Source organism: Eleginops maclovinus, chromosome 12 (assembly GCF_036324505.1).
Source record: "Eleginops maclovinus isolate JMC-PN-2008 ecotype Puerto Natales chromosome 12, JC_Emac_rtc_rv5, whole genome shotgun sequence".
Taxonomy (NCBI): domain Eukaryota; kingdom Metazoa; phylum Chordata; class Actinopteri; order Perciformes; family Eleginopidae; genus Eleginops; species Eleginops maclovinus.
In genome coordinates, this window is record NC_086360.1 from 12,886,837 (window position 1) to 12,910,779 (window position 23,943).

The 23,943-nt window shown below is 40.9% G+C and overlaps 1 protein-coding gene across 3 annotated transcripts; it reads left to right on the forward strand.

Moving 5' to 3' along the window:
- The first annotated feature begins 652 nt into the window (after positions 1-652).
- On the forward strand, positions 653-23,101 carry nsd3 (nuclear receptor binding SET domain protein 3). Of its 3 annotated transcripts, none has more exons than XM_063897248.1 (25): positions 653-948; positions 3,490-4,349; positions 5,099-5,347; positions 5,467-5,629; positions 5,718-5,872; positions 6,258-6,908; positions 6,990-7,152; positions 7,242-7,342; positions 7,674-7,719; positions 7,830-7,960; positions 8,241-8,366; positions 8,473-8,599; positions 8,680-8,880; positions 10,425-10,604; positions 11,715-11,861; positions 14,421-14,577; positions 15,137-15,339; positions 15,427-15,539; positions 15,631-15,777; positions 15,879-16,001; positions 16,206-16,322; positions 16,415-16,556; positions 17,201-17,307; positions 17,388-17,592; positions 18,515-23,101. In XM_063897248.1, exons 2-25 carry the CDS (start codon positions 3,534-3,536, stop codon positions 18,778-18,780), a joined length of 4,836 nt encoding a protein of 1,611 aa, XP_063753318.1. In that variant the 5' UTR covers positions 653-948; positions 3,490-3,533; the 3' UTR covers positions 18,781-23,101. The 3 variants fall into 3 exon arrangements, with proteins under 3 accessions (XP_063753318.1, XP_063753320.1, XP_063753321.1); XM_063897250.1 differs by having other exon boundaries at positions 11,838-11,861; XM_063897251.1 differs by lacking the exon at positions 11,715-11,861.
- Positions 23,102-23,943: the final 842 nt, after the last annotated feature.

The window sequence follows — 23,943 nt, forward strand, 5'->3', positions numbered from 1 at the left end:
AATCAAACAGTTTGTAAAGGGTTTAAATTGTGTTTTAAAAGAAGAAAATGCGTGCAAAAACCTATGTTTTGCCCACACATAACGAATGTGGACATCAACAAATGTGGAACCAGGAAAACTAGTCAGAGTGAGACGTCTTTAATGTGGCCCTCCTCTCAGCTCTAGATCAGGCGAGGAGGCGTATACAAGCCAATCAGAGACGCTGGTGCAAACGTAACCACAGCATCTGCATGGCGTTGTGATCAGGCTGCAATCAAAAAAAATCACAACTACTATTTAATAGTCTTCTCTTTGACACCTTTTCTTATTTAATAATATGACACAATCAAAAATAAAACTTCAAACTGTTTTATTAGTTTGTTTTTTTTACATTATCTTTCTCCCGACATGAAACATTAAATCCCTGTTTCATTTCAGGGTAGGTGTGACAAGTATGAAACTTTATACATATTTTTCCATCATTTTCATTATACATATAAGCTGACATCAGAAGTGAACTACACATCCCGAAATGCTCCTCAGAACCCCTCCGGTCTGTGTGATTTTGGCGCTGAGCTGCAGGAGAGACCGACCACCAGGCCTGGACTAAAAAATAAAAGCAGTGTGCTTTTGTTAAACCAAAGGAAGAGGGAGCTAGAGATGATCATTAATATAATAATATTTAGAAGAAGACTGCACACTGGAGGGGGAGATAATTAAACACATCTACGTGAAGCAGTGTCTCTACTAAATGCTCCTACATTGAGGAAGAAGAGCCAGGCTTTGGGATTGGGCAGCGACCAGATAGCGTAACACCCCCTCCTCCTCTCTGTAGAGAATTGCGTTAAAACGAAAAGGAAAAGGCCTGCGCTTTATCTAAATTACAGGGTTTTTTTCTTTTACTCCCTATATATTAAACGAGGACCCGTTGCTGGCTGGTGTATGTGTTTAGAATGGGACTCGCTGAAGGTATTGATATTTCTTTTTTAATTATATTATTCTCCTGCATCCTCGACTCGGCATCAAAATCTGTGCTGCTTCTTTGCTCTCCTCTTTAGCGACATGTTTGCCATACTGTGGTTGTCTCCCCCCCCCCCCCACACACACACACACACACACACACGCTCTTGCAATGTTTTTGAGGGTCGCAGCTTTATTATTTTCAGGCACATTTATCTCCAAACCGACAGTTATGGAGGTATAATCACGCCAGACAATTTGATTTAAAGGGGCAAAGGCAGCCATATTGGCAATGGAGCGTTAGCCTAGCCACCATTAGCTTCTCCTTTCATCTTCTTCCATGTGTTTAGAACATTAACGTATAACAAATAACGGATTGGGACGGTCAGTCGTGTGTGCACAATGACAACCGGTCGTGTCCCCCGGTTTCGTGTTTTCGTTTTTTCTCGGTTAAAATGATCCACATCTTTTTTTAAACACAATCCCATAGCTTTTGATGGCAGGTAGCTTCAGGCTAACATCGCAGAAAGCTATAAGATCATTCAGTGAAACATGTTTTGTCTGCGCAGACGTTTTGAAGCAGGTATATATGTGTACCATTCCACGTATTATTTCCTAAAATAATAACACAAGTCGGTATAGATAGCTAGTGACTTTTAGTTGACATCTTTTTATGGGTGTTTACATCACAGTTATACACCATTGCCACCGCTGGGCTGAGTGGTCACACATTAAACCACAATCAGGGGATTAATCAAATTGCTCTGCAAGCTCCAACCCTTTTAACCTCATTAAAAATCATAATAGATGTTAAGAGTGTCCAGTATAAAATAATGAAGCAGGCACTGGTAGCTGCTCTTTGTTTTGTTTGGGGTAGCAGGCCACCATGTGTTGGTGTTGATGAAATAAAAACACTAATAAATGTTCAATAGCTTGGAAAAGATTCACTTCACAGGTGATTGATTATTGGCTATAAAAAAGGAAAAGGTCTTGATCATTAATACGAGCTGCTTGGAATTTGTTTTGCATTTTGATGGCTTAAGTTTAACATAAGGGACAAGGGATTTGTCCAGTTTTTGGAAAGTGTTTACATTTACCCTTTATTTAACCGGGTAAAATGATTGAGTTTAAAAGTGTTTTGTAAAGGGCAAAGAGAGCAGTCTAAACAGTGTTACAACAGTCAACACAAAGAGACAAAACAACTTTCAGACAGTAGAAATGAGTAAAACATCCAATCCCGTAACAAAAAACTGTTTTTATACGTAAAAGGTATAACTTATTATGTGATTTCAGTGAAAAATGAGAGTGCAAGCATTGATCAACATTGCAATTTTCCCAATCTTTAAAATGTTCGGCATAGTAGTCAGCACAGACAGTTTCAGTTCTTTTTCCAGGAAGATGTGGCGCTGCATACAAAAAGTTTTTTGCCTAATTTTGTTCTAACCTTGGGGACCAAAACCTGTAAAATATCTTGGCATATATTACATAATATTATGACGTGTGAAAACCAAGATCAATATGGATTTTATTTATTTTACATGTAGCCCATGTTTGACCCCTGGTTACCAATTATTTGCCACACAAATTAGCACAACAAAATCATATTAATCTGACAGTGTTACATTATTTGTCAACTGTATTCTTTCGAAAAGTTAGGCTCCTATCAGATTGTGTAACAGTTTAGATTCAAACAGGAAAGATGAAAAATGTCACGCAGCAAAGGTCTTGGCTGGAAGCAAAGCGCGGATGTTGCATGTATTTGTTGTGCAGACATTCAGGTACTGCAGTTTCTCAAGGCCCTGTCTTAGTCTAATGTTCTCCCTATTTAAAAAATCTGTTCATACTATGCCTAAATGACACGTTCCGAAATGCATTTGTGTTTAATTTAAGTGCCTAAAACCCACTGACCCTGAGCAAATCAGGGGCAGCAGGAGAGGATGTGGTAATGTCAAGCTAGTGCTTAATGTTTTATATTTTTAAGGGCTTTGTAAAGGATGAATGAAATGAGCTTAAACAACAGATTCATCAGTCTTGGTTTTGAAAAAACTGTGTATTGTGATAATTACATGTTTTCAAGGGACCTTGAAATCCTTTGAACATTTGTAAACATGAAAGGAAAAATGAAGACCTTGTAAGTTAATAAAATGGAGGGTTGTTGAATTTATAAGACAACAAATTGAGGTTGGCTTAGCTCTTCAATTAGTTAATTTTTCTCCGTTGCTGTCACTCATCTTGCACATTATATTGTTTTGATGTGTTACAAGAGGCAGGAGAGCACACAGTCTGCCACCACTGTAACACTCCACAAGCCTCCCTCTCTTTAATTGTTGCCTGTGAGCTTCTGCACAGTCTGCTAGCTCTCATTATAAAAATTCTCAGTATTGTAACAAACGATAACCTTAATCTGTGTCTGAAACAATGCCGTGCTGGGTTCTTGAATTTAAGCTTTAAGATGGTGTGGGAACCATGTAGTCAGCGATAATGATTGAACCAGAGTCTACTGTGTCGGATGTCCCTTCACACCTGTGTCTCATTTCTTTCTGTCAACAGGTCCAGTCAAAGAAAAAGACAGTTAAGGATGCAGGAGCCCAACAATGGATTTCTCCTTCTCTTTCATGCAAGGGATCATGGGAAATACAATTCAGCAACCCCCTCAGCTCATTGACTCCGCCAACATCAGACAGGAAGGCACCTGTGACACCGGCAGTGATCCAGGCGAGGATGGAGGTCCCTCCTACGATGCTGCCCTGGATGCAGAGTTCTCCTACCCGCCGTCTGCCCCGGAGGACATGTCGCAGGTCTCCAACGGCTACCCGCCCGGTCTGGGCATGTACGAGCCACAGTCCAAGTTCTCTATGTACTCGCAGTTCCCCAACGGCTCGGCTAACGGCTACGGGGCCATACGGAGCTATGCAGATCACGGCCTCCTGCCGGGGGAAGGGACGGTCCTGAGAGGCCCAGGTCTTCAGGAGAGACCTTTGTCTCCTGTGTCCCCTCCTCTGCCCACACATCACCCACACCTCCACCACCACCACCATCATAACCCTCACCTCCAGCATCACGCGCACCTCTTCCACTCAAACCCGCCTCTTTTACAGAACCACCCGCACCCACAGAGTCCTCCGCCGCAGCCTCTGCCCTCCCAGCACCACATGCCCCATACGCCTCACATCATGACCCACACTCTCCCACCTCCTCCGCCATTAATCCTGCCTTCCTCCAGTCCGCCCCCTTCCCTTGTGGACAGTACTCCTTCCTCTCAGCCCTCCCTCACCCTCTCCAAAACTCCTGGTGGCGTGCTGAAGAAAACCAGCTCTCCAGAGATCAAGCTGAAGATCATTAAGACGTATCAGAACGGGAAAGAGCTGTTTGAGTCAGCGCTGTGTGGAGACCTTCTGGAAGAATTGCAGGTAATGTGTGCGCTTCACAGCTTGAATCCTAAAATGTCTTACAACTGACAATATCAACATCATAAGCAAAAGCAGAAACATGATATTAGGGAAGTATACCCCCGAATAAGTAGTACATCTATAGGACCATTTCAGATCACTAAGAAAAACCTCCGCTATCCACTGTGCCGTCTACGGAGCATTTTATGCTTTGTAGTACATGGTATAACCCTGTTCATAGATGACAACAAAATTCCCAAACTTTGGACAGGTAGAGCCGAAAGCTGAATTTACTTACAATGAGTGCTAACAGTACCTCGTATTTTAAATATTTAACATATATTTAACAAATACTTTTTCATCTTAGTAAGTCCAAGGTAAATATTACAGTTCCTTTATTTGTGGAAATGAAAGTTACCAAAATATATTAAGTTTACTGTTACAATGAAATGCACACATTTAAGAAGCTGGCACCAGCATCAAACAACAGCAAACCTTGCACAAATTACAGGGCAGTGTATATTGAACCACACAAAAATATATTTTTTTATTTAATAAAATGTAATTCTAGTCTGGCCCAATAAAATGAATATGGAATTTTTACACTGTGTGTTTTTTTGGTTTACTTTTAATCGTCTTAAGAACTGGATATCTGAGGTGGTTTGATTGTAGCAGGCAGATGTGGGGCAGCTGTTTTAGCTTTTATGTAAAACAACTGAAAGTTACTTGACGTCTTACTATTGTTTTTGTTTCTTCTATCTTTACTTCAGAATGAGTCTCAGGAGAACGAGGCCACTCAGATGCAGCGCAGACATGAGAGGAAGAAGGAGAAGAGGAAAAAGAGTGCGCGACTGCAGCTGCAGGTCCCGGAACAGAACCTGGAGCAAAGCCAAGCACCGTCAGGTACCACAGAGCTGACGGAGGACATCCACTTCGAGCCCCAGCCCACAGAAACACCCCCAGCCCAGACACAGAAGCCTCAGAAGACCGTTATTAAAACTGAACCAAAGATGCCCAAGGCAAGAGCCTGACTACTTACTCTCCACAGCCGTTTGAATGCTTTGCACACCAATTACTCTAGATTGTAGAAGATGTAGGTTTTAGACATTTTAAGTGAATTGTTCATGTTTCTAATTAGGTTCCGAAGGTCCATCACCCATCAGTGATCCAAGAGACGGGCTTCTGTAAGGAGTTTGTGATCGGAGATCTGGTGTGGTCCAAGGTGGGCACCTACCCGTGGTGGCCTTGCATGGTCTCCTCTGACCCGCAGATGAAAGTCCACACTCGCATCAACACCAGAGGTACAGCCCTGTTTTTTTCTTTCATAAGTGTATGCATGCATGAGGACAAAAAGCCACAGCTTGTTTCCCTCGTTCTGTCTCTGTGCAGGTCACAGAGAGTATCACGTCCAGTTCTTTGGCAGTGTTGCTGAGCGAGCATGGATCCACGAGAAGAGGATAGTCCTGTACCAGGGGAAGCAACAGTATGAAGACCTTCAGGCTGAGACTCTGCGCAAAGCCTCAAATCCTGTAGAGAAACACAAAGTACGTTCAAGCATTGCTGACAAATGATGTTGGAAAAAACTACATCATTTTTCAGAGGCTATCTAGGCATTACAAGCATCAAACTATGCTAACATTAATATTAAGGGAGTCACGTTTTCTTGGATAATAGTATATAACATGTATAACACAATTTATTTTTAACACCGAATAAAAAATGCCATTTAAAAATTCTATTTCATAATAAAAATAACTAACAGGTCTTTTTCTCATTACATACAGGATAATATAGACAAGAAAAAAATGTAATAAAACGCATCCAGAAAGATATACACATAATGTAAAATATAGGATTGTCTCCAGGGGTATAAGATGTTAATTTGTTTTTGTTTTTAACAATGTTATTTCTTGATGTTTTCTTCTCCAGCTTCTGAAGCCTGTCCCTCAGCGGGAGCGTTCTCAGTGGGAGGTGGGTGTGGGCCACGCCGAGGACGCCCTCCCGATGACGCGGCAGGAGAGAACTGACAACTACACCTTCATCTATGTTGACCCAGACCCTCATGAAGGCACGTCCAGTAGGAAACCCACTTACAGAGCTGAGAAACGCAACCGGCGCTCCAGCGGCTCAATCAATAAGAAGGAAGAGAGAGAAGTAAAGTCACCAGAAAGAGAGCAGCCGACACGACGGCTGCTGCCACGCAGACAGTGTAGTGTGTCCAACACAGAAGACAGCACAAACTCACAGGCCTCTAATGAGGAGAAGAACCAGAGGGAGGAGACCAGAGGGGGGAAGACCAGCTCGCCGAAACAGAACAATGAACGGCAGGACTCGCCGCCACCGGTGAGGGCCTGGAAAACAGCCGCTGCCAGGAAGCTGCTGCCTCTCTCCATCACCATGAAGAGGCTGAATGTGGAGATCACAAAGTGCGATTGGCCTCTCCTGCAGAAAAAAGCAGCTCCATCTCCAAAAAAAGAGCAAGAAGAAGAAGAAGAAGAAGACGAAGAAGAAGAAGAGGAGAAGGAGGAGATAGTGGAGGGAGAGGCCCGGCAGCCTGACCTGGGATACTGCTCACCAGAGGTTGGTGTTTCTCATGCTGATAGGAACATTTCATCCTGAGGTATCCTGTAAGTCAATTAATCATTTTGATGCATTCAACAGGACAGTAGAGCTAAACCTGAGCCCAGTCCGGAGGAGGAGGAAGATGGGGACGAAGGGGAGGAAGAGGGGGAGGAGAGGAGAGGATCCCCCGCCAGTCGGAGGAGTGAGGAAGGAGGAATGCAGCAGACCTCCTCTCCTGGATCACACCACAGTAGTCCACATGGTCGGTATAACACAGCCGTACAGTGTGTGTTTCCTCACGGTTTGTAAAGTCAGCGACAGTTGCAGCTCAATAACTTCATGTGTTTTCAGGTTCTCAGGAGCGGAAGCTGCAGCGGCGGTCGGTCAGAAGCAGGTCAGAGTCAGAGAGATCCAACGATCCTGTCCCGAAGAAGAAAACCAAAAAAGAGCAGGTATAGGTTCCCCGCAGACTACTCTGTGATCACACTAAAAACAGCTCTCCATTCTAAAAACACAACGGAACAGTAAATGTTTGTGTCAATGCTCTTTCTTTTCTTTTTATAAAATAATACAAAAATGATATGAACGTACATTCAAACAGATTACAACGCAGGTATACGGTTTGAGATTGAAACCAATTGAAAAAAATCACAACATGACTCGTATAAGTCAAACTGATTTATAACTTTTATTTGTTTGTTTTGTTATATTAAGGAACATTTTTTTTGTACAATACTGTTGAGTCGACATCAGCACCACACTAAACTGCACTTCTTGTTTCAGGCTGAGATGGCTCCTGAGACGACACTGAGGACCGGTTCACAGAAAGGTAAGGAATCCTTCTTTCATACTTCCGGTATAACCTATGTGGTTGGAACTGTTTTTACTTTATTGTGAAAACCTTTTTTTTTTTATTGCTTATCTTTGTGAATCTTTTAGGAGCCAGTGAGATCTCAGACGCCTGCAAACCTCTGAAGAAGCGAAGCAGAGCGTCGACCGATGTGGAGATGGCTTCTTCTCAGTACAGAGACACCTCTGACTCTGACTCCAGAGGTCTCAACGACCCACAGGTAGGCCGAGAAATCATGTGCAGTGACACACACACACACACACACACACACACACACACACACACACACACACACACACACACACACACACACACACACACACACAGAAGACAATACTTTTTTCTACTCATCAAAACCAAGACTTTTTCAAATGAAGAATTGCACAAAAGGTCATTGTTTCTACAGTAGAATGTTTGCTCTGGGGTTCTGTACTATAGAATGGAAAAAGGACAGTTAAAAACATCGGCATAGCCTGTGATCGCTTTTTTCTCGCTCTCAGGGTTTATTTGGGAAAAGTCTTGATAGTCCAGCAGCAGCGGATGCAGACGCTTCAGACACTCAGTCTGTGGACTCCGGCTTGTCCCGCCAGGATGGGAGCACCGGCAAGAGAGACACCGTCTGCCAGGTCAGCACTGCTCATCATTCATCTGTGGCACTCTTTAAAATCCTACAGGTGTTCAATTAAGGAATCATCTTTTTCTGTGTGTGTGTGTGTGTGTGTGTGTGTGTAGATCTGCGAGGTGTATGGTGAAGGTTTGGTGGTGTGTGAAGGGGACTGTTGCCGACAGTTTCACTTGGACTGTCTCGGTCTGACGTCCCTACCTGAAGGCAGGTTCACCTGCTTGGAATGCAGAAATGGTGAGCGAACACAATAATCTTCTCTGTATCCGATCTGCTGTGTTTGGCTCGGTGCTATCACCCTCTCACTCTTTTTCTAGGCGATCATCCTTGTTTTAGCTGTAAAGCTGCAGGCCAGGAGGTGACGCGCTGCTCCGTGTCCGGATGTGGTTGTTACTACCACGAGGATTGTGTGCGTAAACTCCCGGGCACAACCAGCAGCTCGGAGGGGGGCTTCTGCTGCCCTCAGCACAGCTGCTCTACCTGCTGCTTGGAGAGAGACCTGCAGCGGGCGATTAAAGGTAAACAATGTCTGATTTCCTGTTTGAGTCCGCAGTGGAAGCTGATGCTACAGCAGAGTGTAAAAAGGTATATGAGTAACTTAATGTACATTTCCCATTACACATTAGGCCACTTAGCTTCTACATACAAGCAATAGAAAATCTAAAATAATGAGTGCAAGGGTCAACACTTTACTTCCCTTTATGTGTGAGGGAGGAGTGCAAAATGAATAAATTGTGAAAGAAATGAGATTGAGAAAGACAGGAAATAAAAGGGCTACTTTGGAAATCCTGCACTGCTTATCCAGCAGAATTGTTGGTGGCGTTCCTGCTACAAACATCCAGTAAACTAAAATTGCTCTATTTAGTTTGAGGAGAGAGGCATCTTGAGACTGCAGACAATTGGAGAAAAATAAAGTAATCTGTGTTCCTGGAAATGTCTAGATTATTGTGAATTGTCTTTCTGGTAATGTTTGAAAAAAGGGAAGTTACTCACTTTGTTTGCAATAGAGTTCTGTTATCTTGTGGCTTAAAACAACCCTCAAATGGGGAGATGCCGAACCGTTACTCGAGAAATGTGTTACACTCTGACACCATCAGTAAAAGTTTTACCTTTGACATGATGCAGCATTGGTGTTGTTATACTGACTGAACAACTACTGGAACGAACCACTTACGGATAGTATAAATGCATATTTGAATAATGATAGAGAAAAACGTATTTGTAATTCAATCATTCTGAGTTTATCTAGGTTCAAAACCAAACCTTTTGCCCTTTTGAACCCTTATAAAAGATACATGTTTATGTCTTACCCCTTGTCACATTTTAGATGTGAGAAAGGGGTTTCATGTAAGTGTTGAGGCCTAAAATATTTCACACAAAAATACTTGATGTAAAAGAGTCCAATGCTAAGTATTTATTGGTGTAGAAGAATCTGCTGTTTTCTTCTTTTTTTAGATCAAATGTGTTTGTATTACGCTTCTAAAATGCATGCCCAGGGTTTGTCATTTAGAAATGGAGAGCAAAAGTATGCATATACAAATGAAACTCTGGTTTGTACTGGTTATATGTACAAAGAGAGAAATAAAAAACTACGGAAAACACAAACACACAATAACGACTAAAGTAGTGTTATCTTCTTTTCAACCCCATTGTCATCTCATACCCCCGATACGTTTGCGTTGCAACTTTTTGGACCCCAGTGGGGAACCATTTTCCAAAACATCAAGTGTGAATGTTCAGTGTTGAACCATGTTATTAGTTTTTAATGTAGAATGAGGCAAGGAGATACAAAACCATATTAAAACAACTCGACTGTTGAATCTCTTGGGCAACAAAAAAGTACAGAATTCTTCTGGTTTCCTTAGATTACAGCTGGAGCATATAAAGAATCAGTCCTCATTATTAAAACTCTCTGCAGTGAGAGGAATTGTTTCACAGATCTGTGTGCTGCACAGTTTCACAGCTACGTGACTCATGTGACGCAGTGAGAGGTTCACAATAACTTTACACTTGTTGTGTGCACACTCAGTGACAAGAAGCTGAAAAAATGCCTCCTTTCCAGGCCGCCTGATGCGCTGTATCCGCTGTCCGGTGGCCTATCACACGGGAGACGGCTGCGTGGCGGCGGGCAGCGTCGCCCTCACCCATCACATCATGATCTGCAGCAGCCACGGCAGCACCAAGAAGAACGGCCTCCTCTCCTCCCCAATCAACGTGGGCTGGTGCTTCCTGTGTGCCAGAGGTAAGCTCTCACTGCTGCACTCACTGATGGTCTTCCTCTCCTGCACACAGGTTCTTTAGCAGTGGCCCTGACCACACCAACCTGACAAATGTAGAAGTTGTCAAGGCGATAGTTTTTGTAAGTTTGCTTGGCAGAGGTCCTTATCCATAGTGAGAGTACAGTAGATGACGGACAGCATGTAACCATTTTCGGAAGCAGACAGGAGTTACGGCACAAAAGGAAATCAGTGTTCTGCTTTGAAAGGGGGCCGCAGCAAAACATATTTTAGAGCGATAGAGATAATATATTATAGAGATCTATAGAAAGGCCTTCAAATAACTAAAGCTATTATCCATGCCCTCCTTCAAGCCACCAGACACCATGTACAAAACCCTTTTTTTACCTCACAGGTTTTAGATACACCATTGTGTTAATAGGAGAGATTGTCTGTGTTACACCAAAGTCACACAAACAAACTAACGGATCGAGGTAGAGCAGCAACTCATGGGGCCTTCAAGGTAAAATGACTGTTTATGTCAATGGAGTCTGGTGTCTCCGGGAGAATATAACTTGGGGTGTGCGGGCTGTCATCTCCTGTGGACTGACTGACTACACATCATGAACCCCACATAAAAAAATCAAAACCATCCTTTTAATTTCCCCACACTCTGCTTGCACTCCACCGCAACAACAGGACCTGATCGCCCTGAATGTTGTTATTTCAACATTTTTGAAGGACTTTTTAAATTTTGTATAAATTCAGATCTATCTTTTTAATATTACATGTTGGCATTGTTCATGAATAGCAGTGAAATGTAATGTTTGTTTTCCATCACAATCCTAATACTATGAATGATCCAGGCCGTTGCACTGCACTCCATTTAGAGCTGATGAGGATTCATCTTTTTTTAAATGACTTTTCCAAATTTAAAGGCGATGTTTTTCCTGTGGGACAGTGAGTTGAGTGCACTGTTTGGCCTCTTTGTGTCAGGACAGACTTTGTTTTACTTGTTTCTTCTGTGTGTGCGTGTGTGTGACTGTGAGTGTTTGTTCTTTCTCTTTTTGTGAATTCTGGGTAATTTGGAGTTTGACTGCGGCTCACCCCCGTCTCTTCCTGTGTGTCTTGTGTAGGGCTGTTAGTGCAAGACCTTACTGACACCATATTAAGTTCATATGCCTATAAGTCCCACTACCTTCTGACTGAGTCAAATCGTGCTGAGTTGAAATTACCTATGATTCCCTCTCCTTCGTCAGCTACCAAAAAGAATGTTGGGAAAGGTAACTGAACAGTTTTTCTCTTCCTCCTTTCCCCCCCTGGTCTGTGTTTGTGTTGTGCCTGCTTCCCTTTTTGTACGCATCTTTCATTTCAAAGCCTTGAGATGCCAAGTTGATTAACTGTTAAATATGCAGTTAATTTAATGCAGAGTGGCACAAAGTAACCTCAGCCAAGTTCCCTAACACATTAACAGTGGGCATCATGCAAGAACACTTTTAATATTCCTACCCAAAACGTAGCCTTACCGGAATCACCAAAATAAACTTGTGCCAGCAGCATGTTTACATGTCTCAGTAGAGAAAGTGTGAACAACCAAAATAATTAAATTCAGCTGCTTCTGGTTCAATGTCCTGCTATTGTGCATGCTGGCTTACTGGGACTCTTTAATAAAACAGAGGGGTTGTTAATGTCATTAATTGTGTTTATAATGTTATTAACACCTGGGTCTTTCCATATCAACTCACCAAAAGTTCTGCGTTCCTTTTTGTTGATTTTCTCGAAAAAATAAATTCATGCGATCCAGCAAAGGAAGTATTCTAGGCATCATCATTGACCTATTTTTTTCATTAAAAAACCCCCCCGAAAACACCCTTCATAGAAAAATATGTTTAAAAAGATATAATATATATTTAAATAAAAAGAAAATGTTTATCGATGTTTTCTGAATAATTATTTTAATTTCCAGGAATTTAGATCTATAGATACATCTGCATAAAAATACAAGCGTATTGTTATGCAGACGCATACAAATAAATGTTTACTACTACAGTATAATTTTTCCTCTCGATTTGCTGTGGAATGATCCATCTGTGATTTACCCTACAATGACAAGGTAAAATGTTGTCTTTGAAAAACATGCTCGTTGTTCACATGCCCCCAAATCACCATGTAATCTGATCGCTGTCTGCTTTGCTACATTTGTATTTCATTTAAGAGTAAAAAGAAAAATACTTCAAGTCGTGCTGTGGGAGAGCAGCAGAGAGTAAAAAACATTAAGTGGTGTCGGTGGGGAAATCATAATACTGACGCCAATGTGTTATCAGAGCAGCACTGATGGAGGAATAAAGGCGTTATAAAAATATTATATATAACTGATAGATCATGTCCGGCGGACACAGCACACGTGAATATTATTGTAACAATGCTGACAAATCTTTGCAGTAAAAAACACTTTCTATTAATTCACCAAGTCACATTATAACTCGGAAATTCATTTAAATTAAGAACATATTATTTTTCATTATGATATAAAAGATAATAAGTAATTATTTCCTTTTATTTGACTATTGGTGCATGACTTTACCACACAATGTGAATTTCGTTCGTACACCAGAAGGATAGCTGTGAATGCAATACGTTTTCTAAAATGACTTAAACGTGTCGCTGAAGAAACAATCTGTTCCGTATGTGTGGTTCTTGCACGAGGCCCATTGTGAGATTTGTTTATGCTTTGCATTAACAGTCCATCTGGGTATATATATCTCTGCGATGAACACGAAGAATCAAAAGTCAAATTGTGATTGGCTGTCAAACCTCCTATCTTAATGAAGGATGATGGAAGCTCTGGGTTAGCTCAGTTACTTCTGCCTGCAGGTTGTGGCGCTTATCACTGCTGGAGGAACACTGCTTCTCTTCTTCAGCACTCTGGGCTTGTTTTTGATTTGTAAGCCTCACATCTTTCTCTGCTGACTGCAATAAGTTTTATTTTTGACTGAATTATTCAGATGAAATGAAATTTTGCTCACCCCATTTACTTAAGCTTTGACCGGCCTTGGATGGAATAGCATCTCAATCAAGACTAGATTTTCAATTCTTCAAAGATGATTGCAATAGTTAAATGACTATCTTTTAACTAGTTCTGATGTAAAAAAATAAGAAATTACAATATAAAACAAATATGATTCCATGCAAGCCGGTCTGTGCAGGATGTGATGTGTGTCATGGGGAAAGTTTGCTTTACTGGCAGGACTGCATGCCTGCTTTTTGCCAATAATTCTGTTGTTTGACTTTAACCCTGATTCGTTGTTAACTTGCTGGCTGATTTTACTCCTGTGCTGATGCATGTATTTCCCGTAGACTGCTCTTGGTACAGTGCTCTGAATCTGATTGCCAGACATGCTGTAATTGCTGCCATGAAGGTTGTAACAGACTTGAGACCTCCTTGCAGGGGTTCAGTCTTCATCATGCAACACATCCCTCTTAGGAGCCTCCTCTCAAGCAAAAAGCTCCGGGCCATGTTTTCAGAAATGTACCCAGATGCTAAGATTGTAGCTTTAGGTAAAACACCTTTTCCGTACAAGGACATTATTTCAATACCACACTAGATGTTGAAGAACCATGACTTCTTCAGCATTTATACTTTTAGTAAGCGTGTCTGCAAATTAGATTCAGAGTTGGTCCAGGTTTAAAGGTGCATCACCTAATCATACACTCCTCCTCTCTTTGCATACCCATTTCCCACAACGCATGCACACATACACACACTCACATACACTCAAAACACACATTGACACACACACACACACTCACACACATACACGTTTACATCCATACAAATGTAGGAGGCAAGTTGCTGTGCTGCGACACATGCCCGGCTTCCTTCCACCCGGAGTGTCTGGAGATAGAGATGCCGGAGGGGGCATGGTCCTGCAGTGATTGCAGGGCGGGGAAGAAGCCTCACTACAAACAGATTGTCTGGGTCAAACTGGGCAACTACAGGTACGCAGAGGGCACTGGGGACGGATCGCTGAGGGTTGTGAAACTGCCAGTTTATGGTACAGTAACATTTAAAGGATAAGTTGGAGAATTTTTCCATTTATTTTATTGTTTATTTTTTCAGTAGCAACACATTTGCTTTGGTCTGAGAACCACGTAGAGTATAGGGACAGACATTTCATGTATACAAAAATCAGGTTATGCACATAACAATTATATTTTTTTGTTAGGGAAAGTATGGTAATAATCATCTCTATACTCAATAAGTATACATTGGGTTTTTTTCTGTTATTTTTCAGATTTTAATATCAGTATTTCCTCCTTTTTGAAATTGTTGTTATTTTGGTTTATTTATTTGTTGTTGTTTTTTTACATTCATTTTCTTTATATTTATCATCAATTACTATCTCTACATGTATAGACTATATAACCATTTACACTTAATCAAAAACGATGTTATAGATGCTGGAAATAAGGAAATACTGAGCAGAGCACAGATGCGTTTGTATGATTTGTTTTTTGACCACACTGTCTTACTTTCCCTGCCACATTGTCGCTGCAGGTGGTGGCCTGCGGAGATTTGCAACCCACGCCTGGTGCCATCCAACATTCAGAGCCTACGTCACGATGTTGGAGACTTCCCCGTCTTCTTCTTTGGCTCCCACGACTACTACTGGATCAATCAGGGCCGCGTCTTCCCCTATGTGGAGAATGACAAGAACTTTGTCACGGGTCAGATCAACATCAACAAAACCTTCAAGAAAGGTAATTATCTTCCTCAGAGTTTTTGTTCTTTATGACCAATCAGTATGGAAGCATGAGTCTCTGAGATGTTGTCGGTTTGTGTTTTAGCTCTGGAAGAAGCTGCTCGGCGGTTCCAGGAGCTAAAGGCGCAGAGGGAGAGCAGGGAGGCTCTAGAGCAAGAACGCAACTCTCGAAAACCTCCCCCCTACAAACTCATCAAGGTATCCCACTTTAGACAAAAAAACGAAAGAAAGTTCTATTACATAAGTCTTCAGTGTTGTAACTGATGGTATGGTTATTTTCTTGTATCAGTCCAACAAACCAGTGGGGAAAGTGCAGGTGCACGTAGCTGATTTGTCAGAAATCCAACGATGCAACTGCAGGCCGACAGATGAGCATCCTTGCAGCCTCCACTCTCAGTGTCTCAACCGCATGCTGCAGTACGAGTGTCATCCACAGGTCTGTGAGCATACTCGTTTTACATGGCAATAAAACCAGCCATGAGTAATCGCAGCTCAATTTCTTACCTTTATTCATGTTGTTTTTGTTGTTGTTGCCAGGTGTGTCCTGCAGGTGAGAGCTGTGAGAACCAGTGTTTCTCCAAGCGGCTGTACGTGGAGACAGAGGTGATAAAGACAGACGGCCGCGGCTGGGGCCTCAGCACCAACCAGGCTCTCAGGAAGGTCGGTGTTGAGCTCACTATTCTCACCCAAAACAGACTCAGCATGTCCTGCATGTCCTCCTCTGGTCTTAACCTATCATATATTCAGATAAACCAACAAACATTTAAGTAAAATTTCATTTTGTAATCGGGACTAGACTATCTGACCCTTCTTGTTAAGTGAAAGACATTTTTAATAAGGGTGTCTGTGCGTTGTTTCCTCCAGGGTGACTTTGTGACTGAGTACGTGGGAGAGGTGATAGACTCAGAGGAGTGCCAGCAGCGAATCAAACGCGCCCATGAAAATCACGTGGCCAACTTTTACATGCTCACCCTCACCAAGGTAACATCAATGACACTGATCAACATTGTTCAGAGGATAGACCTTCAGAAGTGTTTCTAAACCCACCTCTTTATGTGCCTCTGTCCTTGTAGGACCGTGTGATTGACGCCGGCCCGAAAGGAAACTCGTCTCGGTTTATGAACCACAGCTGCAGCCCAAACTGTGAAACTCAGAAGTGGACGGTAAACGGAGACGTTCGCATAGGCCTCTTCACCCTCTGTGACATCGAGGCCCGTAGGTTCACACAGAAACACACACATTCTGTTTCTTTCATAAATAAACATTCAAACTTCTAATAATTAGATGCTCAACCTGTTTTTGGTTTAGCTTTAGTTTTGAGTGTGTTAGCCATGTCTATTTCAGTTTGAGAATTTCAGTTTAGTATTTCAGTAGTTAGTTTGTTTTTGTTAGGGACATGTATAATATCTCAAGTACGTGGCTACATACAATATATATTAAGAACATGGCTTCAATAACTTTATAGAAATGGCTATAGTGTTTAAATCGTGTGATTTGACCAACTTGAGTCTTTTACCTCCACAATCAGTAAAACAACTCCCCTAGTCATCACTATCTGACCTGGGGGCTTTATCTGTAATGTTGTTCTAAAAGACAAACTGCATGTGTAAAGCATTAGGGATTAATTCCGACGCAATTTAATATCAAGTCAATTCAGATTCAAGTCACAACAGGTCTTGGAAATCCTTGCAGTCTCCTTGTACAGCCTAAAATCTTAAATTCAATTAAATTAAATTAAAAATTAACTTATGTTAAAATGAAACCTTTCTTAAAGAATGGCGGTATTTAGTTTCGACAGTGTATGTATATGCGTTTGGAGCAATCCTGATGATCGATTCTTGTCTCTGGTGCTCCTGCAGACACGGAGCTGACGTTCAACTACAACCTGCACTGCGTGGGCAACAGGAGGTCGTCCTGTCACTGTGGTTCAGACAACTGCTCGGGATTCCTCGGGGTGCAGCCAACGGTGAGTGCATTGACCTCTCATGAATCCAGTTCTTCCTGCGCTTGATATTATTTAATCATTTTGTATAATATTTCCTCCAGAGTGCTGTGGTGATGGAGAGAGAGGAAAAGGCCAGGAATGCCAAGCTGAAGCCGAAGAAGCGGAAGCTGCGTCCGGAGGGCAAACACTGCCACGAGTACTTCTGTTTCTGCTGTGGAGAGGGAGGCGAGCTGGTGATGTGTGACCGAAAGGACTGTCCGAAAGCGTACCATTTGCTCTGTCTCAACCTCACCAAGCCACCATACGGTAATTACACAATCACTTTCTATGTGTGTTAAACTTTCATATGTATATGTGCACAATGTTAAAGTCTTACAGATATTTCTAATAAGTTATTTTAACCAAGTTCAGTCAGTTCCCTCGCCTTGTTGTAAGTCACACGCAATAATCCTTGTATCTAAAGTCCAGAAGAGGTAAGTGTATACAGTAATTTACTATTAGTAACTAAGACTAAGACAAAATCTGTAATTTTTTTATCTCACTCCCCTGAGATTTCTTAGTGACCAACCAGGTTGGTAAAGTCGGACCTGTCAGATTAGTTCATCCAAATTACTAATAAATGTCATCAGCTTTTGAACACATGGTATCCATTGAAAGAGTTGACGGCAGGCTCTGTGGTTTGGACAGGAACATTTTTAAAGAAAGAGCTTTTCCTTTTTTAATTGAGTGTAACTTTTTTAAGAAGAACTCCTTTTACATCATAAATATTAAAGAAATAAGGGGAATGAAACCCAAACTGTCTCCATGGCCAAGCGAGTGTGTCCTTGTGTAAACTGAGCCCTTACCCTGAGAGGGTTGGCACATAATTAAACAAACTACAAACAATGCATGACCTTGTCCTCAGTTATAATTCTGTTCTCCTTGTTCCTACTTCTACTTCCTAACCACTGTGAGTCTAAAATCTCTGCCTTTTATCAATCCCCCGATCCAAATGCGAACACCAAAGTTGGTCCTTTACTGATGGAGCCCAATACTCTTTGTGTTTAAAGAGACACCCATATTTATTGAAAAGCATTTTAGCAGATATCCATCCCTGTCGTATGTTTTTGTTTGTTTTAGTTTGATCTTTATTACATTATTCTGTTAAATAATGTAATTTATTTTCATTCATTTTGTGGACATCAACCCACAGTTTGGAACTCCTAATGATCTCCATGTGTCTCTGCAGGACGTTGGGAATGTCCGTGGCATGACTGCAGTGTTTGCAGCGCCCCGGCATCGTCTCTCTGTGACTTCTGCCCTCGCTCGTTCTGCCGGGACCACGAGGAGGGGGCGCTCACCTCCTCCTCCCTTGAAGGCCGTCCCTGTTGCTCCAGTCACAACCCTGTCAGTCCCCTGGGCTCCAACTCCAGTCTGACCCAGCCTCGCCGCTCCGCCCTGAGCCCGGTCAGTGTCAAAGAGGAGCCGGAGGAGGGCGAGCTGGCTTCAGAGTGACACCTTAGCTCCCTCAATACCTGATTCCCTGTAAAGCGCTCCTGGGCTCTGATCCACCTCTGTTCCGAAGCAGTGACCAAAGGGAAACAGTGCTTTTTGACCAGTGTGATGGGTGAGTCGATGAACAGCTCAACGCTGATAGTGGCAGGCAGAGCGATTGGAGAGGCCTGACCATCATCATGCGCCTTTTTCCCTCCTCTCTGGCCAGAAAACACCACCCACACTCTCTACAGCTCACCTCCGCCCATCAGAGGGCCACCACCTCATTACGTTTCCTTTTTATTGTTACAGCTGTTGAAATTACAGTGTTGTCACATCATCAAATACCGGCACTTTGAAGAACTCGAGGAGCGCGGTGGAGGGAGGGGTAGAGAGGGGAGGGGTGGAGAGAGGACAGGTTAGGGAGAAGGAGACGGAGGAGATGTGAAGCTGCTGCTTGTTCAGCCGTGATTGCTGTCTCACACACAGAATGATTGCACGGTGACAAGCAAACCTCCCCCTCCTCCACAGCCGATCATCACACCAGACGTCATTGTATTACCTTTTCTTCTTCTTCCTGGAGGAAAAAAGGGGGGAAATGACCGATTTTTGTGCAATTTTGTTCAAATACACTACATTCCAACCTTCCTTAGACATGGTTTTAATATACTAATGGGTATAGATGAATATAATTATATACAGTATCTATGTTTGTTAATGTTTACAGACAGATTCTCTCACTTCATCTCAGTGAGTGGTTGTATTATGTTTGTTTGTTTAGGTGTTACGCAGACCTCCTTGTGAAAATAGTCCTATTAAGGTGAAATATAATGGTATATAGTGTAATGGTATGACATTACAGAAGTACTTGTGATTTTCATATTGCCAGTTTCACTCGCCATTGTGTACATAATTGGCTCATAATATTGTAAAGTACATAAAGATCAGGAGGGACGGAGCCTCGCCTCTGGTTGTTCCTGGAAGAAGGAAACGCTTTTCTAAAACAACTAGACAGATCCTTTTTATTTAGTTTTTTCGATAAAGTTTGGTCCCCTCATTTCCTCTGTTATTTGTATTGTAGATGGAGGGACTCAGTTTGTGATCACTGGTGCTGTCTTAAAGTATTGTTATCAGCCTTAAGTTTGATTCTGGCTGTAGAAAGTGCTGCGCAGAGTGCAGTCCATTTCAGTAACGTCGTGTACTGTGACCGCTTAGATGCTTTTTTTTTTTTTTTTTCTGTTTTTGTTTTGCCAAACTTTTCTGAAAAAGCACTTTTACACAGCTTGTCGCTACACAATTTAGCTAGGTCAAACATATACAGAAATGTATATTAAAAGAACATAAGACAAGTGTTTCAAAATGGATACCTCTTCTTGTAGTAACGTCGGAATTAAAACTGTGTTGTAACTTTTTTCCCTTTCGGTCAGAAAACGTTGTGAGTTGCTGGGCAGGTTTTTTGAAGTTTTTGAGCAGAGTGGCCTATATGATGCTGGTTTCCTTTGGCACAAGTAGGAAAGACTGCCAGCCCGGCTATGGACAGAAATCTATGGTGTCCTTCAGAGGCACTTTTTAATTTTCCACCTGGAAAACATCCTGAAGGCTGGCTGTTATCTAGAGACGTAATGGTATGACAACAGTCCAGTCTGGTATGATGTACAAATACAAACTTCTGTACAGTGTTTTTAAATCTCTCATGTCAAATCCACATTTTTTGTATTTATTGCACCACATTTTATACCAGTTTCATTTTCAAACACCAGTGCAGTGTCTCCCTCTCGACCATGGTGTAAGTGAAATAGACTATTTAAAAAAAACATGGGGAGTTTTACATTATATTTCTGTGTTTGGTCATTGCATATGTTTTCTGTTCTTTTACATTTGGTGTAATGATTCCACACTTTGGTAACAGCTGCTGCTCATCGCCCTGTACCGTGACTCACTGTAACTAGTGTTATAAGCAGTGTGAAGCAGTTAAATATAGGAATGTAAAGATTCAGTTCAGTTTTTGTGTGTTTTTTTAATCCTGGACTTAAGGAACCGTAAACTTTATCACAGCCATTGCTTGTGATTTTGTTTGTTGTGTTTTCCGCCCCTCGTACTCTTTATTTCCGTAAGCCTCCCGACGAGCCACAGGGAGAAACTGTGCCAATTTATCCAAAACATTTCAGTTCATTCAGGGTCTTTTCAAATGCAGGGAGTTCATTTACTCAGTCTCCAGATTATTAGGCACACAGAGGTAAATATAATACAGCCTAACACAACTGTCAATGAAATAAATCTACCTTCATGTACATAAAAAGCCAGTTTATAAAGTTGTTGATTAAACTTAAGGATCATTTTGGAGGATGAAGTTTGTGGTTATGTTGAGTTTTACTCACTGACGTTTGTAATAGTTCTTCTCCTCTCATTTGTATAAACATAAAGTAAAAATATAAATACACTTCTCTGTATAATGCAATACGGTTCAACAGCAACACATCATCCAAAATGATTATTCAACATCTCTTAAAAGGTTTTAACAAAAACTGAGCATTATATCCTTTATGAATCTGGGGTTTATTGCATCGACCGTTGTATTCGACTGCATTAGTTTTATCTCTGTGTACCTAATTGTGTGAATGCCAGTTGTGAGGAAAGAAGACGAAGGAAAAGGTGAATAGGGAGCCGTTGAATGCAGAAAAGCGAGACAATTATAAACATGATTTATGCTAGAAATATGATATTTAAAAAGATTAGTTTTCCTACATGGGTCATTCTAGACAGTGAATTTCAAACTCTTAAGTAAAGTACCATTTGAGTTTAATATGCTAAATATATGCAAATAATTGATAAAACATACATTACATAGGTACTCATCTTGGAAGAAATGCACATTAACAAGCTTTGACTTCTTTCCTGCATCACTTATGCCTTTAAACTACAATGTGTTAAATTTATATTCAAATTCTCTCTATTTTCTGCATTCAATCGCTGCTTTTCTTTTGTCTTCCTGTTATTATTGACCCTTTTTAGGAAGCCTTTTTTAAGGATTCCTGAGATAAATATTTGACTTGCTTATTTCTTGCTGGACTTAAATTTGAGAGATCGAAATGCATTTTTGTTCAGTTGTAGGAATTGGTTCAAATGTTCAGTATCAGGTTTGTGCGTCATTAGGGTCACTTCATTTAAAAACTCAAAACGGTGTGTGTCTAAACTTGAAAATCCTTCTTATTTATTGATGCATTTTTATTCTTCTGTTTTATATTCAGACCGCAGGCATCCTTGACTTTTATGTTTGTATCTTCTGAGCAAATGTCTGACTGATAAGTTGTGATTATATAACTGGTCTTAAAGCCCTTCTTTTTGTTTTCGAGGTGAGAGTTCAGCCGATTGCATGCTTCCAACATCAGACACTGGTTTAATCCAATTAAGTTGGACAATCTTTGAATGCCTGATTTCTATTGCTAATGTTTAGTTTTTGTATTCTTTTGTTTGTTTTTTACCATGTTGCACAGCGCAACAGCCTTTCTTTTTTTGCACCTGCAGATCGCACGATCCTGATTACTTTGTCAGTTTGTCTCTCCTGCCCTCTGAGCTGACGCAGCAGCAGTATTCCGTTTGCCTCACTTAAGTGTCCCAGCGGGCATCGTTTCATTCACTTAAAAATGATCTCTGAAGTTTTGTTGGTTTATCGTCATAGTAGTGCCCACATTAGTTTTTTTTAAATAGATAGCATGTTTGTTATGATTTAGGTGACCCCTAAATACGCCTAAAAAGATTTTTCTAAGTGTCCAGGATTGATATTATTTTTTATATACACTTACATTTAAGATGCCCCCCACTTGTATGTTTCAGTTCACTGTGACGTCTTTTGTTTTTTGTGCAATGTTGCCGACTTTGTCTTTAAATTGACATGCTGTCGAAGGAGAAAATAGTGTTTGAATAAATAAATAAAATCACTTTCATAAGCACTCATCTCTTTTTTACTTGTAGTAAAATTAGTTACGGTAACTCTAACTGGGGTCATATCTATCTCTCTGTGTTGCTTCAATTAAAACGTGGATGAACACAATACCATGTTGAATACTGTTTGACCTGTGTTACTGCATACTGCATATTGTTCGAAACTTGTAAATAGTTTGCATTGAACTTGCATAGAATCATGTTACTGTGGCGTGCTCTTTTTGCCTGTACAATTCTGCTTCTAAATGTGTGTGACTGTTGAGACGACACTCTTTTTGTACATGACTGTCTTTTTATTTGAGAATATTGATTCTGTCCTTTTTCATTCTAAAGTTGAGTTTGAAGAGTTCAGACATGCCTGAAGTTTGACTTTAATAAAGCTGTACTCTGTCTCAGTGAACACTCTCACTGTATGGGATTTATTTCAACTACTTTTATAAATATAACGCAAATCTGATGAAAAAACAAGATCTCCATTGGGTTAATGTTGCTTTCATGCCAAGTGAAAAAAGGGGGAAAAAACATTTAAACATAATGTGTGTAAATGGGAGTGACCTTAATAGAGTACTACCTTAGGTAAGTTATAAACATTAATTTATCCTGTGTAGTTACAGCACATACAATAGAAATAAAGTAACTCCAAACAGCAACACGTTGTGAACTCAGAGGAAGGACACTTTCATTTATTTAATGAAAAAACATGTTCTATTAATTCTGCAGGGCTGAGTGTAATGTGACGTGGCCTTTGCCTCCATATACCAAGTTAGATATACTACCCACCTGACCATTTCCGGTTTACAGCGCAGAACAACAAATCTCATACATTTTCAAGCCCATACACTCTTACTGTCTATTTTGCGTTAAGTCCCAAATGTAGGAGTAATGGAAATGGAATAAAACCGACTTACACTGTGTGTGATGTTTTACCCTTTATGTTAAAAAAAGAAGCTTATTTCTTTTATTCTGAAGCACTAATACAGTTAAACATTTAAATGATCTGATGCTTGATTATATTTTAATAATATTCACATACAAGCCTCTAATTTTTCAACAAAACAACAACTTTATGAACCAAATAGACACAGACGTTGAAATTTGGTCAGGTTTTTGCTTGTCATGATATAACTATCCTTTTATAATTGATGTGTTGCATTTTCTCTGTAATCACACAGGGTCTGATATATTAAAAATAACAATAACATTGTCAAAGAACACGTACTTTATATATTTATTTTTGATAAC

Excerpts from the sequence above, each read along its gene's own strand:
- nsd3 (XM_063897248.1), top strand. The coding sequence starts at position 3,534 with ATGGATTTCTCCTTCTCTTTCATGCAAGGGATCATGGGAAATACAATT. Across the intron at positions 4,350-5,098 it reads ACCTTCTGGAAGAATTGCAG|AATGAGTCTCAGGAGAACGA; the intron begins GTAATGTGTGCG and ends TCTTTACTTCAG. Across the intron at positions 15,540-15,630 it reads CCCCCTACAAACTCATCAAG|TCCAACAAACCAGTGGGGAA; the intron begins GTATCCCACTTT and ends TTCTTGTATCAG.